The sequence below is a fragment of the Capra hircus genome, chromosome 4 (genome assembly GCF_001704415.2).
Source record: "Capra hircus breed San Clemente chromosome 4, ASM170441v1, whole genome shotgun sequence".
Classification (NCBI taxonomy): domain Eukaryota; kingdom Metazoa; phylum Chordata; class Mammalia; order Artiodactyla; family Bovidae; genus Capra; species Capra hircus.
This window is the reverse complement of record NC_030811.1, coordinates 110,798,274-110,817,966: the sequence shown is the minus strand read 5'-3', so window position 1 is coordinate 110,817,966 and position 19,693 is coordinate 110,798,274. Positions and strand designations below refer to the sequence as shown.

At 41.1% G+C, this 19,693-nt stretch overlaps 1 protein-coding gene across 1 annotated transcript in view; it reads right to left on the bottom strand.

Moving 5' to 3' along the window:
- PEX1 (peroxisomal biogenesis factor 1) overlaps positions 6,277–19,693 on the bottom strand; it is a 74,664-nt gene continuing 61,247 nt past the window's right edge. The window contains exons 22-24 of the mRNA XM_018047429.1: positions 18,829–19,023; positions 18,437–18,567; positions 6,277–6,769 (exon numbers count right to left, since the gene is read on the bottom strand). Coding sequence (XP_017902918.1) covers positions 6,685–6,769; positions 18,437–18,567; positions 18,829–19,023 — 411 coding nt within the window. The 3' untranslated portion in view covers positions 6,277–6,684. The remainder of the gene's footprint in view (positions 6,770–18,436; positions 18,568–18,828; positions 19,024–19,693) is intronic.

Here is a 19,693-nt window from a genome sequence, read left to right as displayed (position 1 = left end):
GCACTCCCAGGTGCACAGTGGATAAGAGATATGGGAACTTAGCAACAAGCATTGGCCCAATAATGAAATCCTACATCAGCACTAGCACTACTCTAATAACTCTGAACTCTTTCAAAGGCTCTATGTTTTAGGCTTTCCGTGCTTCTCACAGTTGGGAGGCTGTGAATAATTGTATGCATAGCTGCAAGAGTCTGGATAACCTGCCAAGCAAGCTAGAATGCTAAGAGGGGGTTTGATTTGAAATATTCCTCTCATGTCCAGGAGACTTATTAGCTATAGCCCTAAATTGATTTTCCCCAGAGAAAGGTGGTCGGAGGAGGGGGGGGTTAGCCCCCTGTTAATGTCAGAGGAGTTGGTGAAAGTCATGAAACAGTGAAACAGACAGATTCTGGTTTTAGGGTAGATGCTCGAGAAAGCCTAGGGAGCCCCTTGAGTTCTGAAGCCTTGCTTAACAGTTCTCTTCCACATGACCTTGTCATGGGTGAGATATCCTGTGGTGGCTTCCGGCAATGAACCATACTGTAAAAGTGACTATTTACAACCCTCTCTCTCTGATATGGATTGCCTATGTTTCCTTGATAATTTGTATGTCTGGACTTTTGATCTTTATCTTTGCTGAAAAAAGCTACCTTGTAAGACAATATATATACCCACACTATGTTGAATAAAACGCCCTTGTTCCATCAGAGCTTAGGTCCCCATGTCTTTCTTTCTCTCCCTCTCTCTCTGGCTAATTCTCTGGAGCGTAGAAACCCATTGTGCTCACTCTCCTGCCTGTGTTTCTAAGACCCCCTCGAGAAGGCGCACTGTGCTTTCACCTCGAGAGGGCAGCCGGTGCCTTCGTGACGCAAGCCCTTTATCAAGGGCTTTATTGGTTTTCTGCATAAACCGAAGAATATCAGCCTCTTTCTCTCTTTTACTTTCATATTGTTGACTCCGGACCACCAGGTTCCAGTCCATTAAAGGAACTCAACAGGTATTGATTGGAAAAGAGTTGAATCCTGGTAATTAGGATGTAGACACAGGGAAGAAACTGGAGTGCCTTTTATCTCCAGCCTTTTGAAATCTTCCTTGATAGTGACCCAGCCGGTGTCCCTTGCTTGAATACCCAAATCACCTCCATCTGTGTGGGATCAGCCTTGTAAAAGGAAGCTCCTTCTATTGTCCTGTCCCTACACGCCCCAGGGAGACAATAATAAGTCAGTGTAAAAGGAGAAGGCTTAGCCAAGAACGACGTATTTTTCTTTCTTATGCAAAATCTAAAGAATATATTTGGGGGTAGAGACCGTGGGCGCTAGGCTAAGAAGTACTCATGTCTGACTCTTAGTGACCATATGGACTACAGCCTGCCAGGCCCCTCTGTCCATGGGATTCTCCAGGCAAGAATCTCCAACTGGAGTTGGGTAGCCATGTGCTCCTCCAGGGGATCTTCCTAATCCAGGGATCAAACTCTAGTCTCTTAGGTCTCCTGCATCTGCAGGCAGATGCTTTACTGCTAGAGCAACCTGGGAAGCCAGGTTCAGTCAGGCAGTTCACTCAGTCGTGTCTGACTCTCTGCGACCCCAGGGACTGCAGCGTGCCAGGCCTCCCTGTCCATTACCAACTCCTGGAGTTTACTCAGACTCATGTCCATTCAGTCAGTGATGCCATCCAACCATCTCATCCTCTGTCATCGCTTTCTCCTGCTGCCTTCAATCTTTCCCAGCATCAGGGTCTTTTCAAATGAGTCAGTTCTTCACATTAGCTGGCCAAAGTATTGGAGTTTCAGCTTCAGCATCAGCCCTTCCAATAAATATTCAGGACTGATCTCCTTTTGGATGGACTGGTTGGATCTCCTTGCAGCCCAAGGGACTCTCAAGAGTCTTTTCCAACACCACAGTTCAAAAGCATCAATTCTTCAGTGCTCAGCTTTCTTTATAGTGCAACTCTCACATCTATACATGACCACTGGGAAAACTATAGCTTTGACTAGACAGAACTTTGTTGACAAAGTAATGTCTGTTTTTTAATATGCTGTCTCAGTTCAGTTCAGTCGCTCAGTCATATCCGACTCTTTGTGACCCCATGAATCGCAACACGCCAAGCCTCCCTGTCCATCACCATCTCCTGGAGTTCACTCAGAGTCATGTCCATTGAGTCCATGATGCCATCCAGCCATCTCATCCTCTGTCATCCCCTTCTCCTCCTGCCCCCAATCCCTCCCAGCATCAGAGTCTTTTCCAATGATTCAACTCTTCGCATGAGGTGGCCAAAGTACTGGAGCTTCAGCTTTAGCATCATTCCTTCCAAAGAAATCCCAGGGCTTATCTCCTTCAGAATGGACTGGTTGGATCTCCTTGCAGTCCAAGGGACTCTCGAGTCTTCTCCAGCAGCACAGTGCAAAAGCATCAATTCTTCGGTGCTCAGCCTTCTTCACAGTCCAACTCTCTCATCCATACATGATCACAGGAAAAACCATAGCCTTGACTAGACGGACCTTAGTCGGCAAAGTAATGTCTCTGCTTTTGAATATACTATCTAGGTTGGTCAAAACTTTTCTTCCAAGGAGTAAGCGTCTTTTAATTTCATGGCTGCAATCACCATCAAAGTGTTTTTGGAGCCCAAAAAAATAAAGTCTGACACTGTTTCCACTCTTCCCCCATCTATTTCCCATGAAGTGTTGGGATCGGATGCCATGATCTTCATTTTCTGAATGTTGAGCTTTAAGCCAACTTTTTCACTCTCCTCTTTCACTTTCATCAAGAGGCTTTTTAGCTCCTCTTCACTTTCTGCCATAAGGGTGGTGTCATCTGCATATCTGAGGTTATCGATATTTCTCCCGGCAATCTTGATTTCAGCTTGTGCTTCTTCCAGCCCAGCGTTTCTCATGATGTACTCTGCATATAAGTTAAATAAGCAGGGTGACAATATACAGCCTTGAGGTACTCCTTTTCCTATTTGGAACCAGTCTATTGTTCCATATCCAGTTCTAACTGTTGCTTCCTGACCTGCATACAGATTTCTCAAGAGGCAGGTACGGTGGTCTGGTATTCCCATCTCTTTCAGAATTTTCCACAGTTTATTGTGATGCACACAAAGGCTTTGGCATAGTCAATAAAGCAGAAATAGATGTTTTTCTGGAACTCTCTTGCTTTTTCCATGATCCAGCAGATGTTGGCAATTTGATCTCTGGTTCATCTGCCTTTTCTAAAACCAGCTTGAACATCAGGGAGTTCACGGTTCACATATTGCTGAAGCCTGGCTTGGAGAATTTTGAACATTACTTTACCAGCATGTGAGATGAGTGCAATTGTGCAGTAGTTTGAGCATTCTTTTGCATTTCCTTTCTTTGGAATAGGAATGAAAACTTACCTTTTCCAGTCCTGTGGCCACTGCTGAGTTTTCCAAATTTGCTGGCATATTGAGTGCAGCACTTTCACAGCATCATCTTTCAGGATTTGAAACAGGTCAACTGGAATTCCATCACCTCCACCAGCTTTGTTCGTAGTGATGCTTTCTAAGGCCCACTTGACTTCACCTTCCAAGATGTCTGGCTCTAGATTAGTGATCACATCATCATCATTATCTGGGTCATGAAGATCTTTTTTGTACAGTTCTTCTGTGTATTCTTGCCACCTCTTCTTAATATCTTCTGCTTCTGTTAGGTCCATACCATTTCTGTCCTTTATTGAGCCCGTCTTTGCATGAAATGTTCGCTTGGTATCTCTAATTTTCTTGAAGAGATTTCTAGTCTTTCCCATTCTGTTGTTTTCCTCTATTTCTTTGCATTGATCGCTGAAGAAGGCTTTCTTATCTCTTCTTGCTATTTTTTGGAACTCTGCATTCAGACACTTATATCTTTCCTTTTCTCTTTTGCTTTTCGCCTCTCTTCTTTTCATAGCTATTTGTAAGCCCTCCCCAGACAGCCATTTTGCTTTTTTGCATTTCTTTTCCATGGGGATGGTCTTGATCCCTGTCTCCTGTACAATGTCATGAACCTCATTCCATAGTTCATCAGGCACTCTATCTATCAGATCTAGGCCCTTAAATCTATTTCTCACTTCCACTGTATAATCATAAGGGATTTGATTTAGGTCATTCCTGAATGGTCTAGCGGTTTTCCCTATTTTCTTCAATTTGAGTCTGAATCTGGTAATAAGGAGTTCATGATCTGAGCTACAGTCAGCTCCTGGTCTCGTTTTTGTTGACTGTATAGAGCTTCTCCATCTTTGGCTGCAAAGAATATAATCAATCTGATTTCGGTGGTGACCATCTGGTGATGTCCTTGTGTAGAGTCTTTTGTGGTGTTGGAAGAGGGTGTTTGCTATGACCAATGCATTTTCTTGGCAAAACTCTTTGCCCTGCTTCATTCCTCATTCCAAGGCAAAATTTGCCTGTTACTCCAGGTGTTTCTTGACTTCCTACTTTTGCATTCCAGTCCCCTATAATGAAAAGGACATCTTTTTTGGGTGTTAGTTCTAAACGGTCTTGTAGGTCTTCATAAAACTGTTCAACTTCAGCTTCTTCAGCATTACTGGTTGGGGCATAGACTTGGATAACTGTGATATTGAATGGTTTGCCTTGAAGACGAACAGAGATTATTCTTTCGTTTTTGAGATTGCATCCAAGTACTGCATTTCGGACTTTTGTTGACCATGATGGCTACTCCATTTCTTCTGAGGGATTCCTGCCCGCAGTAGTAGATATAATATGCTGTCTAGGTGGTCATAACTTTTCTTCCAAGGAGCAAGCATCTTTTAATTTCAGGACTGCAGTCACTATATGCAGTGATTTGGGAGCCCCCCAAAATAAAGTCTGTCACTGTTTCCATTGTTTCCCCATCTATTTGCCATGAAGTGATGGGACCAGATGCCATGATCTTAGTTTTCTGAATGTTGAGCTTTAAGCCAACTTTTTCACTCTCCTCTTTCACTTTCATCAAGAGGCTCTTTAGTTCTTCTTTGCTTTCTGCCATAAGGATGGTGTCATCTGCGTATCTGAGGTTACTGATATTTCTCCCAGCAATCTGGATTCCAGCTTGTGCTTCATACAGTCCAGCATCTCTTTCAGGGACTCACCACACACTCTCACACTATTATACTATGCCTTACGGCATTTGCTCCTGATCACAAAACTCACTTGACAGTGAATCCCCTAGACTGAACATAAATTCCCCTCACCTGGAAACAGCTGGGCTTCTGGGGAGATAACTGACTGTGAAGTTGGAGCTCCTTTCTGCAAGATGTAGTACACAGTATATATATTGTGAACCAGTGCCCGCGGCCTTAAGAGAAGGTGCTAAGGAGCTGGGAACCAAAGTGCAAGGGAGAATGACATGTCTCAGTTAATTCCTAGTGACTCAAACATCTTTGCTTGCCTTTCTTGTGATTCTGGGCTTTGCGGATTTAGAGGTAAGCAAAGGAGGCATGCTTCTGGGAGGGGAACATAGTGATGATTCCGGTGGTTTGAAAGGGGAGGATTTACAATGTTGGCTGAGTGAATACAAAGCTGATGCTATACAATGTGTGATGGGAGAAGAATGGCTGGAACCTTGTGATACTGAGTGTGCATGGTTAATTTAATGGAAGACACCTGCAATCTTAGGTCACCAAAGGCAAAGATGCAAATGACAGCTTAGACCACCCTACTTGGTAAAATGTTAGCCGCTCAGTCGTGTCTTCCTCTTTGTGATGCTATGGACTGTACCCCACCAGGCTTCTCTGTCCATGGGATTTTCCAGGCAAGAATACTGGAGTGGGGTACCATTCCAGTATTGGGAAAAAAGGTTTTTTTTCCTAAGCCAGGGATCGAACCCAGGTTTCCCACATTGCAGGCAGATTCTTTACCAGCTGAGCCACCAGGGAAGCTTCTAATCCACTAACATGAGGGCTGAAGTCAGAGGAACATGGAATAAATAATGGAAGAGAGAAGTAAAACCTATCAGTCATGACCAAATGATTAGTTGCAAAAAGGGCAGTGGTTACAGCCAATACATTTCTATTCGCCCTCTTATGTATTTGCATATTCTACTGACCTTTCTCCTTTCCCTTTACCACATTATGATATACAGCTTGTGTTGATGGTAGTGACATTACAATTTAGTTCATAGATCACAGCACAGCAGGATAGATTTGTCATGGAGCTGGCGGGGAGGACTACATCATTCAAGCTCCTGGCCTTGCAGCTGCAGGTAGTATGTTAGGGGACGTCATTTCACTTCTGATTGAAGGAACAACTCAATTTCTTTAAATTGTGTGCAAATTCTACATTTTCAGATAAAAAGAACAGATCATTGGATCAGTAGATAACTGAATTTTTTATTTCCAAAATAATCAAGGTGCTAAGCATAAAACTTATCAAATGAAAGAAAGATGTTGAATATGCAACCGTGAATTCTAAGAAATGTATTTAATTACATTCTTTTTTCTTCAAAGGAGAAAAAAATCAAGTTATTCCATGTGGCCAATATTATTTCAGTAAGAATTTACACATACAGGAAATAAAATACAGAATCTGTTATAAATATCTCAATTTATTTTAAAGTATTACTGTCAAATAATCCTGATCATTAGATAACAGGTTTCCCCATCTTTGTTTTTACAGATTAACAAGTTAAATTAAAAAGAAATGTACAGACATCATTTTCAGTGCTACAACACAGGGACAAACACCACATACACACAAACACAAAATCAGAAGCATCTCTTACGCCAGGGTTACTTTCTGTCCAGGTCGAAACACTGTTCCACTTTGATTTTTTCTCTTCTTTGGATTTTGAAAGCTTTCATACCTTTAAAAAAAAATGAGATTAAGTTCAGCATTTATAAGTATTAAATCTTAACAAAACATAAAACAATGGATTGCTGCAAACAAGTTTTTAAGAAACAAAAGACAGTTCTTATAAAAGTTCTTATAAGAGTTTTTAAAAGTTGAACAACAGAAAAGAAACAAAGAGGATGAAGAGGCAAATCAGAAAAGAGAAAATACAAATGACAACGATGAACCGCTCTACTGTGATCAGAGAAATGCAAAAGTGTGAGATGCATACAACGTTCTCAAAATTGGCCAAGGTTCAGTTCAGTCCAGTCCAGTCACTCAGTCGTGTCCAACTCTTTGCGATCCCATGAATTGCAGCATGCCAGGCCTCCCAGGTCCATCACCAACTCCCGGAGTTCACTCAAACTCGCGTCCATCGAGTCGGTGATGCCATCCAGCCATCTTATCCTCTGTCGTCCCCTTCTCCTCCTGCCCCCAATCCCTCCCAGCATCAGAGTCTTTTCCAGTGAGTCAACTCTTCGCATGAGGTGGCCAAGTTTAGAGAGAGACTAAAATATTTAACATTAGGGTATGGTGAAGCTGGTACTATAACTATATTGCTATTGCTACATACATTTCTGAAAGACAATTTGGCAGTAGATTTCAAAAGCATTTTCAAAAAATGTGAGTAAACTGATGCAACAATTCTACTTCTATCCAAGTGAAATAATTAAGGATATGTGCAAACAGAGGTAAGAGAATGTTTATCACATTGCTCATAGTGAAAACCTGGATGCAACTTATATGTTCAAAAATTGGATGTTATGCCATAGCTGTACTATATAAAATATAGTAAAATAGTAAACTTATTTAAAATGTGAAAGAATGTTAAAGATGTGTGGATGGACGGGGGACTGCTATACAGTAATATGTGCAGAGTGTCTTATTTTAGTAACAGAAAACATAAGCATACAAATAAGATTTGGGAGGTAATGAGGTTTAGGGAAACTGCTGGGTTTTTTCCCCCTTTGTTTTTTGATTCTTCTACAGTAAGCACATATTTTGTGGAAGGGGAGCAGAATACGGCCCCCCTAGTGAACCACTTTGGCATGTGGGATATTTTGAGCTGAAGGAACTCGAGACCCAGCAGACCAGGGAAATCCTTTTACCTCTCCCTTAGCTGCCTTTAAAGAACGGACACCGGGGCCTGCACCAGACATAACTTTTTTTATCTGTGTGGCGGGGCAAACATCTGCTCGTCTCATCTCCTTGTGAACTGCCCTCTTAACCTCTGAAGCTTCAGGCCCCATCCCTTCCCTCAGTTCAGGACACTACAGAGGCCTCAGCTCATTGACCGCCAATGAGTCTTGTTTTTATGGGGTTCCTGTATCTACAAAATTAGTTTATCACCTGTTAACATCTATGTCAGTCAGTTATAGACAAGCCAAAGAACTGAGAAGGGAAAGTTGTTGCTACCCCTGCAGTTTGGTGCACACGGAGGCCTCCTGTCACTGCAGGCGGGGGATCCTGGGACCTCTGACGAGAGCCAGTCAAGGGTCAGAATGCTTACCACGTCAGGCTCCTGGGCCTCTGCCTGCAGGTTCAGCGGAAGTGAGAGCGGGGAGAGTCTTTTCTAAATTCAGAAGCAGGAGAAAAATTTTTGTGGGAACTAGTGCCTTAGCTACAGCAACTCTGGAAAAGATATCTTCTGAGTACTCTTGTTTTCTGTTGATCCAATTCTCCCCAAACACAGCTACTGTTTGCTTCTGTCTCCAGCTTTTGTGTCACTTCTCATGAGCAGGAAAACCAAAGGGTAGAAATGCAGCGTGTGCTGTGTGCTTAGTCGCTTAGTCGTGTCCAACTCTTTGCAACCCCACGGACTTTAGCCTGCCAGGCTCCTCTGTCCATGGGAATTCTCCAGGCAAGAATACCGGAGTAGTTGCCATGCTCTCTTCTAGGGGATCTTCCCAACCCAGGGATGAGCCGCACTGCAGGCAGATTCTTCACCAGCTGAGCCACCAGGGATAGGTTCTGATTTACGCCCACCATTTGAGCCCACTGGCCTCACAGGCTGGTGACTTCGTGGTTCTAATAGATGTGCATTTGTTTAGACACAGTCTGCAGCGGGTCCCCTATATTTAAACAGGTGAGGTTTCCTCTTGTTCTATGTCTTGAGAGCTTGGCTTTGTGACTGGTATGGGTTTGTGACACTCTGTGACTTAACCAGAGAGAAGCCAGCCAGAAGATTAAGTATCAGCCTGAATCTGATGGGCATGAGGAAAACTCAGGATCTGAAACAAGAAGTGATAAGCAGCGATCTCTTTGTTTGGCTGTGCCAGCTCTTAGGGAGTTTGCCTTAAGGTGTCCCCGCCCACAGGGGCCTCCGTCGGCTCAAGCTTCACTGTCTTCTTGGTGCAGGGAAGTCCCGCTGCAGGAGCTCCTGTGAGCGCAGCGATGGGCAGGTCTGCAGCTGGCGGCATCACGTGCTCTGGTGGCAGACGGAAGACTCCATCTTCACCGCCCCATTCTCACTGCCTGTGACCATGAAGCACTTGCTTTCCTTGGCTAGTTCTGAGTAAACTTTGTGGATCTTCTGAAAGCTACGTCTTTTGCACTCTTTTTGGACACTTCTTATGGTCATTCATGGTTAAGCCATAAAAAGGGCTGCAGGTTACAGTCACCATTAAGACCCTATGTGTCAGTGGCCAGATGGATCCTTTAAACTGGAGAAAACTTCTATTTTTGAAAAACACATGAAAGAGCTCTCATGCTAAACAAGTATGTTATGCTGCCTATGGAAAGACACAGTAAAAAGAAGACACAAAGTGGCACAACAGCCAGCCTTGGGGTTGCATGTGTCCACAGGTCTTTCTCTTTCTGACCTGTTTCACCTAGTATGATCATCTCCAGGTTCATCCGTGTTGCTGCAAATGCAATTATTTCACTTTTTGGGGGTAATATTCTGGGGTGTGTGTATGTGTGTGTATATATATATATATATATACACATGACAACTTATTTATCCATTCGTCTGTCAATGGACATTGAGGTTGTTTCCATGTCTCAGCTCAGAGAAGCAAAAAGCAAAGGAGAAAAGGAAAGATACATCCATTTGAATGCAGAGTTCCCAATAACAGCAAGGAGAGATAAGAAAGCCTTCCTCAGTGATCAGTGCAAAGAAACAGAGGAAAACAATAGGATGGGAAAGACTAGAGATCTCTTCAAGAAAATTAGAGATACCAAGCGAACATTTCATGAATAGATGGGACAATGACTACAGAAGTGGTATAGACCTAACAGAAACAGAAGATATTAAGAGGTGGCAAGAATACACAGAACTACTATACAAAAAAGATCTTCAGACCCAGATAATCACGATGGTGTGATCACTCAGAGCCAGACATGAATGTGAAGTCAAGTGGGCCTTAGGAAGCATCACTATGAACAAAGCTAATGGAGGTGATGGAATTCCAGTTGAGCTGTTTCAAATCTTAAAAGATGATGCAAGTGCTGCATTCAATATGCCAGCAAATTTGGAAAACTCAGCAGTGGCCACAGGACTGGAAAAGGTCAACTTTCATTCCAATCCCAAAGAAAGGCAGTGCCAAAGGATGCTCAAACTACTGCATAATTGCACTCATCTCACACACTGGCAAAGTAATGCTCAAAATTCTCCAAGCCAAGCTTCAACAGTACGTGAACTGTGAACTTCCAGATGTTCAAGCTGGATTTAGAAAAGGCAGAGGAACCAGAGATCAAATTGCCAACATCTGTTAGATCATCAAAAAAGCAAGAGAGTTCCAGAAAAACATCTATTTCTGCTTTATTGACTATGCCAAAGCCTTTGACTGTGTGGATCACAATAAACTGTGGAAAATTCTGAAAGAGATGGGAATACCAGACCACCTGACCTGCCTCTTGAGAAATCTGTATGCAGGTCAGGAAGCAACAGTTAGAACTGGACATGGAACAACAGACTGGTTCCAAATAGGAAAAGGAGTACGTCAAGGCTGCATATTGCCACCCTGCTTATTTAACTTATATGCAGAGTACATCATGAGAAACGCTGGGCTGGGAGAAGCACAAGCTGGAATCAAGACTGCTGGGAGAAATATCAGTAACCTCAGATATGCAGATGACACCAGCCTTATGGCAGAAAGTGAAGAACTAAAGAGCCTCTTGATGAAAGTGAAAGAGGAGAGTGAAAAAGTTGGCTAAAAGCTCAACATTCATAAAACTAAGATCATGGCATCTGATCCCATCACTTCATGGGAAATAGATGGGAAACCAGTGGAAACAGTGTCAGAGTTTATTTTTGGGGGCTCCAAAATCACTTTGATGGTGATTGCAGCCATGAAATTAAAAGACGCTTACTCCTTGGAAGGAAAGTTATGACCAACCTAGATAGCATATTTAAAAACGAGACGTTACTTTGCCAACAAAATTCCATCTAGTCAAAGCTGTGGTTTTCCCAGTGGTCATGAATGGATGTGAGAGCTGGACTATAAAGAAAGCTGAGCAGCAAAGAATTGATGCTTTTGAACTGCGGTGTTGGAGGAGACTCTGAGTGTCCCTTGGACTGCAAGGAGATCCAACCAGTCCATTCTGAAGGAGATCAGTCTTGAGTGTTCTCTGGAAGGAATGATGCTGAAGCTGAAGCTCCAGTACTTTGGCCACCTCATGTGAAGAGTTGACTCATTGGAAAAGACTCTGATATTGGGAGGGATTGGGGGCAGGAGGAGAAGGGAACGACCGAGGATGAGATGGCTGGATGGCATCACGGACTTGATGGATGTGAGTCTGAGTGAACTCCGGGAGATGGTGATGAACAGGGAGGCCTGGCATGCTGCGATTCATGGGGTCGCAAAGAGTTGGACACGACTGATTGACTGAACTGAGACTCCTAGAAAGAGGAAATAATCAACAAAAAGATAACCTACTGAATGGGAAGAAATATTTACAAATGATGTGACCAGTAAGTGGCTAATACCCAAACTATAAGGAGTACATACAACTCAACATCAAAGAAACCTGAGAAAAAAATGGGGAGAGGATAAAAATAGACATTTTCCAAAGAAGACATACAGATGGAAGGCTAACATCTCTAATTAGAGAAATGCAAACCAAAAGCACAGTGAGATACCACCTCACAACTGTCAGAATGGCTATCATCAAAAAGACTAATAGATAATAACGGCAAGGATGAGGAGAAAAGGGGACCGTCTGACACTACTGGTGTGAGCGAACGTTTATGTCACCACTATCGAAAACAAAACGGAGGCTTCGTACAATACGGATGTTCCTCCAAAACTAAAATGATAGAACTACCATGTAACCAGCAATTCTAATCTGGGTATATATACAATACCCAGATTATGCAATTAGTATTAATTAGTATTCTAGATATTACTATATATAGTATAGTAATACTAGTAATATAGTATAGTAATGCTATATAGTATTAGTATACTCTATATTGCTATATATATAGAATATTAATATAGTAAATATAGTAAGTAATATAGTAGGAAAATAAATAGTAATTTAAAAAGATAGATGTATTTTAATGTTCAAAGAAGCATTATTTAGAACTGCCAAGGTATGGAAGCAACAGAAGTGTCCATCAGTAAACAACTGGCTTAATGAGATACATGTATATACAAAGGAATATTACTCAGCCATTAAAAAAGACTGAAGCTCTGCCATCTGATACAACATGGATGGACCTAGAGAATACCATCAGAAAAGACAAATACCATTATCACTTACTTTGGAATCTAAAAAAATGAATGTATAAAACAAAACAGAAATGGACTCAGATACAGGGAACAAATCAGTGGTTACCAGATGAGAGAAGGAAGGGAAGGAGCAAGCCAGGGTTTGGGGGTTAAGAGGTACAGACTACTCTGTATAAAATAAGGAACAAGAATTGTATTGTTCATCACAGGGAAATGCAGCCATTATTTTGCAGTAACTTTAAATGGAGTATAATCTATAAATATTGAATCACTATGTTCATACAAAGTGAAGTAAGTCAGAACAAGCATTGTGTATTACTGCATATACGTGGAGTCTAGAATCTAAAACAGTCGTAAGTGCATATATGGTGAACCTGTCTGCAGGGCAGGAATAGAGAAGCAGACATAGAGAAGGGCCTTGTGGACAGAGAGTGGGGGAGGGGAGGGTGGGATGAACTGACATCTATACACGACCCTGCGTAAGGCAGCTGGGGGGAAGCTGCCCAGTGACACAGGGAGCTCAGCTGGGGGCTCTGCTGCACCCTAGAGGGGTGGGGCAGAAGGGAGGCTCAAGAGGGAGCAAAAGGATACATGTCTACAAGCAGCGGCTTCACGGTCTGTATAAGAACTAACACAACACAGTAAAATATTCCAATTAAAAAAAAACCCCAAGGCTAAAATTTGGGGATGGAAATTAAACAGGGTCTCTTTGTCTGTGTTTGTTATATCAATGTATATATGATATTTTGGATGAATATTGCCATAATTTGTAAAATGATCTACTTAATTGGCTTAAAGAAAACAGCAGCACAAATTTAATATTTCTCAACTCTCAGAAACATAATACAAACTAATCCAAGTAAAGTGATCTGGGACACTGTCCAGTAAATAAGTTAAAGTATATCTGTTATGAAACTTGCCATGACAGTTAACTGCTTTAATATCCCGTAAACTTTTCATAAGTGAACTTCTCAAAAGTAACTTTTTATGGTATGTCTCCTTTGTTTCCATAATCTCTTCGGTAACTTAAACCCTTAGTTTTGGTAAGTGATGAAAATTCACTGGGTATCTAGATCATTTTTAAATATGATAAAATACTGAAACATTAACTACTGAACACAGTATTATTTACTTTCGGCTTCTTACAATGTAGAAACTAAAAATACTTCAAAAGTATAAAGAAATGTGTCCCATTCTACACTGAAGAATTGTACTGTTAAAGTGCATTCTTCTGGAAATTATGAAATGTATGCAGTAATCTACCGGTCTACAAAATGCTAGTGTAACAGTTCAAAATTACAAGTTAAGTTTTGTGTTAAGAATTCTAATTAATGTCTTTAATTAGAACTGAGAAATTACAAGGAAAACAGCTATGCAACTCTATTCTGACTGTGTCAGAATGGGAAAGAATAAAGGACCAACTGAATGAATACAGAAACCTGCAGAGAGGCTGACTGTGTGTAGTCAAGGTGGATAAGATGGAATGAATTTACTACAGGGGTTAAAAGAAAGCTTTAGTTTATATACTACCACTATTAAAATGTTCTCCTTTACGACAAAAATTTTTTGGGCTATTGGTCTGCTACTCCTGAGACTATGAAAGGTTCTTTACCTTTTTAAGTAGACTTCATAGAAAACTTTTTTAGAAATCAAAATGCTATTTTATCCAAATAATTTCCTATACCTCATGTCTTATTACTTAAGAAAGTCTTAAGTGTTTTGTTTTTACACCTATGTAACTCTATTTGCCTGCAAAGTCTCTGACATTATGGTTAAGCGAATAAGTATTATTTAACAGTAAGATATATAAAATAGTAAAAAACAGAATGGGAAAGACTAGAGATCTCTTCAAGAAAATTAGAGATACCACGGGAACATTTCATGCAAAGATGGGCTCGATAAAGGACAGAAATGGTATGGACCTAACAGAAGCAGAAGATATTAAGAAGAGGTGGCAAGAATACACAGAAGAACTGTACAAAAAAGATCTTCATGACACAGATAATCACGATGGTGTGATCACTCACCTAGAGCTAGACACCCTGGAATGTGAAGTCAAGTGGGGCTTAGAAAGCATCACTGCGAACAAAGCTAGTGGAGGTGATGGAGTTCCAGTTGAGCTATTTCAAATCCTGAAAGATGACGTTGTGAAAGTGCTGTACTCAACATGCCAGCAAATTTGGAAAAGTGAGCAGTGGCCACGACTGGAAAAGGTCAGTTTTCATTCCAATCCCAAAGAAAGGCAATGCCAAAGAATGCTCAAACTACCGCACAATTGCACTCATCTCACACGCTAGCAATGTAATGCTCCAAGCCAGGCTTCAGCAATACATGAACCGTGAACTTCTAGATGTTCAAGCTGGTTTTAGAAAAGGCAGAGGAACCAGAGAGCAAATTGCCAACATCCGCTGAGAGGAACCTGAGATCAAATTGCCAACATCTGCTGGATCATCAGAAAAGCAAGAGAGTTGCAGAAAAACATCTATTTCTGTTTTATCAGCTATGCCAAAGCCTTTGATTGTGTGGATCACAATAAACTGTGGAAAATTCTGAAAGAGATGGGAATACCAGACCACCTGACCTGCCTCTTGAGAAACCTGTATGCAGGTCAGGAAGCAACAGTTAGAACTGGACATGGAACAACAGACTGGTTCCAAATAGGAAACGGAGTACGTCAAGGCTGTATATTGTCACCCTGCTTATTTAACTTATATGCAGAGTACATCACGAGAAACGCTGGGCTGGAAGAAGCACAAGCTGGAATCAAGATTGCTCGGAGAAATATCAGTAACCTCAGATATGCAGATGACACCAGCCTTATGGCAGAAAGTGAAGAGGAGCTAAAAAGCCTCTTGATGAAAGTGAAAGAGGAGAGTGAAAAAGTTGGCTTAAAGCTCAACATTCAGAAAACAAAGATCATGGCATCTGATCCCATCACTTCATGGGAAATAGATGGGGAACCAGTGGAAACAGTGTCAGACTTTATTTTTGGGGGCTCCAAAATCACTGCAGATGGTGACTGCAGCCATGAAATTAAAAGACGCTTACTTCTTGGAAGAAAAGTTATGACCAACCTAGATAGCATATTCAAAAGCAGAGACATTATTTTGCCAACAAAGGTCCGTCTAGTCAAGGCTATGGTTTTCCCAGTGGTCGTGTATGGATGTGAGAGTTGGACTGCGAAGAAAGCTGAGCACCGAAGAATTAATGCTTTTGAACTGTGGTGTTGGAGAAGACTCTTGAGAGTCCCTTGGACTGCAAGGAGATCCAACCAGTCCATTCTGAAGGAGATCAGTCCTGAGTGTTCTTTGGAAGGAATGATGCTGAAGCTGAAACTCCAGTACTTTGGCCACCTCCGGCAAAGAGCTGACTCATTGGAAAAGACCCCGATGCTGGGTGGGATTGGGGGCAGGAGGAGAAAGGGACAACAGAGGATGAGATGGCTGGATGGCATCACTGACTCAATGGACATGAATCTGAGTGAACACCGGGAGTTGGTGATGGACAGGGAGGCCTGGCATGCTGCGATTCATGGGGTTGCAAAGACTCAGACATGACTGAGCGACTGAACTGAACTGAACTGAACTGGTGTTTTAAAACCTCTTGATATTTTTGACAAATTTCCCCAAATTCTAAATAAGGCTTTTTGACTTTGAACTAACTCTTGTGATTTTCCAGAGATCCTCAGGAACATCTCAAGAGATCTACTACCTTTCTCCTTACAGAAAGAGAAAGACCAATTAGGCTTACTTGATATATTACATTACATAGTAAGCACTGTCAAGAAAAAACACTACAAATGATACTCAGTTATATTTATATGGCTATGTTATTAACATGTCTTATGAATATTACATATCAGACATTTAGGAATTGTATACAATTCCTGTAATTCCAGTTATCTTTTAAAATTATATATCACAGAAATACCCAAATTTCCTCATCAACTGCATTATAGTGATGTTTCATCTGTTTTTTTTCATTTTAGGAGAAGAGCTTCAGATTTACAGAAAAGTTGGCAAAGATAGTAAAGAGTTTCATCAAATCTTTAACCATGGCCAGTTTTAAGTCTTTTTCATTTATAATTATTATAAAAGTGTTCCTGCAAAAGTGCTAGATCTTCAGAGAGACTCACGGGAACTACTCTAACAAGGGCTGGTTTCTGATAACTTTCAGTTTATATCACTGAATTAGGTAAGAATTAGGGCTTCCCTGGTAGCTCAGAGGTTAAAGCGTCTGCCTGCAATGAGGGAGACCTGGGTTAGATCCCTGGGTCAGGAAGATCCCCAGGAGAAGGAAATGGCAACCCACTCCAGTATTCTTGCCTGGAGAATCCCATGGACGGAGGAGCCTGGTGGGCTACAGTCCACGGGGTCGCAAAGAGTCAGACACGACTGAGTGACTTCCCTTAGGTAAGAATTTGTAGAACTCTAAAGGAGAAACTGATGGCTTCATAAAACTGCTAACAAAAGATCCATAAAAATTAATTACATGGGATTGAATGAACTACTGAGGACCACTGTAGTTTTTATGACACTGTATTTATCAGGTATTGTTTTATTTTTTCCAGATTTAAGGAAATCTTTTTCTTTTAAGCTATCAATAATTTGGTTAACTATGCCTCTGTGAACAAAAATGAAACATGTTTTCTACCTGATCCTTCCAGAATTCAGAAACTCTCAATGAATATTCCTATGGCTACAGTTATTTCCATAAGTTCAAGGAGCATCCTTTCTCCTTGTGATAGGGCACGGCTGGAAGCACTGGTTTTACTACCAAGGCTCTGACTGATATCACATGTGAAGCATGCACAGAGCACCAAAAAGACCAGTTTTAAGAAACTAAGATTGATTTTATGGAACCAGTAATGCCCCTTGGAAAACCCGCCTGGTACCTTTTTTTCAGCGTTCCCAGTAACCTTACCAGATGAGTTTAGGAAGGTCATTTCCTGGCAGGTATACAGACTTCAGGGTATCTTTGAAGTGAAGTCGCTCAGTCGTGTCCGACTCTTTACGACCCCGTGGACTGTAGCCCACCAGGCTTCTCCGTCCATGGGATTCTCCAGGCAAGAATACTGGAGTGGGTTATCATTTCCTTCTCCAGGGGATCTTCCTGACCCAGGGATCGAACTCAGGTCTCCCGCATTGGAGGCAGATGCTTTAACCTCTGAGCCACCAGGGAAGGGTATCTTGGGGACCTCCAAAAGAGGGGAATTTAAGCCACCTGAATACGGTTGACCCTTTAACAACACAGGAGTGAGGGGCACCAACCCCACCCCTCACTAACAGACATAAACCTTCAGTCAGCCCTCTGTATCCACAGTTCTGTATCCACAGATTCAATAAGTCGTGGATTGTGTAGGACTATAGTACATGTTTACTGAAAATCGACTCTTGTAGTTTAAGTCCATGTCGTTTGAGGGTCAACAGTATATAGCTACTGCAAGCAAAATGTTATGGTAAGTACTTGCCTTGGCTTCCAAGCATCAAGTCTTTTAAAACATCAAACTGAGATTCCTGCTGCAAATTTCCAGCAAAAAGCACCTATATGGTCAATTACTATTCTTGCTGAACTTATGTAAATAATCAGGCCAAGTTTATTGAAATTAGATTTAATTTGAAACAGTTTAGCCTTACTGTGGTTATTTAAGTTAGAAATGGAGGTCACTGTAGAGAGAGAAATCATGTTTCATTAATATACTTTTTCTTTGTTTTTAAAATTTAAAAAGTCCATTAACCAATTCATTTTATTAAATTTGATTTATATAAATATACATTTATATAAAAATAAAAATTTATTTTTGACTTCTTTACGTTTTTGAGTGTTTGAATGCATGGCTACTAAGCAAATGTTTTTGAATTGGCTTTTAAATATTCCACATATTATTTGTGATTCGAAAAAGAAGTTTGAAGAACTGTCGCTTGTAATAGCTGTATACTTCTGAATCAGAATTTGTTACTTACAACTCAGCAAAGGTCTTCCAGTCCTCTTCACTGATGGATGGCCGAGTATGACTAAGCGCAGTCATTAAATGTGACTGGCTAATAGCCAAACTGGTTCTGATTGGTCCTGGTGGGTTAAGGGTATCATCCTCCTTAAGCAAAAAATAAAATGACAGAAAGTTAACTAAGGGACAGAAAGAAAAAGAGTTATTTGCTTTTGCCACTTTCTTGGGACTATGCCTTCCCTTTCTCATAAAATTACCAAACACTGTTAGCATATAACTGTTTGACCGATCGATGTGTCTCAGTCCTTTATAAAGAGAGCGCACTTACAAATCAAAAAAATACATATCAAAAACAGGGAAACAATCTGTAAGAAGTTTTACAGTTGCGATGAAGGGGGAAAGCCTTACTCCAGTCTGGCTCTGGTATCTGCCTTTGATGATGCTGATGTCTGCCCTCAGTTGATCTCTTTGCTCCTGTGTGAGTTCTTGATAACCCTCTTGGGAGGCAGTTCTGAACAATGGAGGTCGTAATGACTGATCTTTCCCAGGAGCTCCAGGCAACTCCTGAGTCATGGAGCTTGGTGCTGACAGGCATTGTGAGCTCTGCATGGTTAAGTGTAATAATGAGATGGGAGGGAAGGAAAAAGAGCAAGGGAGAAAAAAGTTATGTACTTATCAAAGATAAAATGACAAACTTTCAGCAGGAAAACTTCACCATGGGTAAGCTTGCATTGTAACTAGCTAAAATTTAAGCAGGTTTAAAATGCATTCATATTCTATAAAGGATCATCTATACCTACGTGGTTGACCCACCAGGGAGTGAAAACTGTCATCATACAAGGTGTTTTTTTTTTTTAAAAATGCTTTGTTATAAATCCACCAATAATGCTCTAATGATAGGTTATACTAAGGTTCTAGGGCATTTCTACATGTTAAGAAACAAAAAAAAAGAGGAGAATTAAAACTGCTTACTATTCTTGAGAATAAAAATGGGTTACTTTTATATTTTTTAAAACCTAGTTAAGGAAATCTACCTAAAAAATTACTGAATATTTGTAAAAATGTTAAGTTTACCAATAAAGTAACCGCGAATCACTACCTTCTGAGATATGTGTTGAATGCTATTTTAATTTAGAAAAATGGTATTGCCCAAATTTAATCTGGGCTTCCCTCATAGCTCAGTCGGTAAAGAATCTGCCTGCAATAAATGCAGGACACCCAGGTTCAAATTCCTTGGGACAGGAAGACCCCCTGGAGAAGGAAATGGCAACCC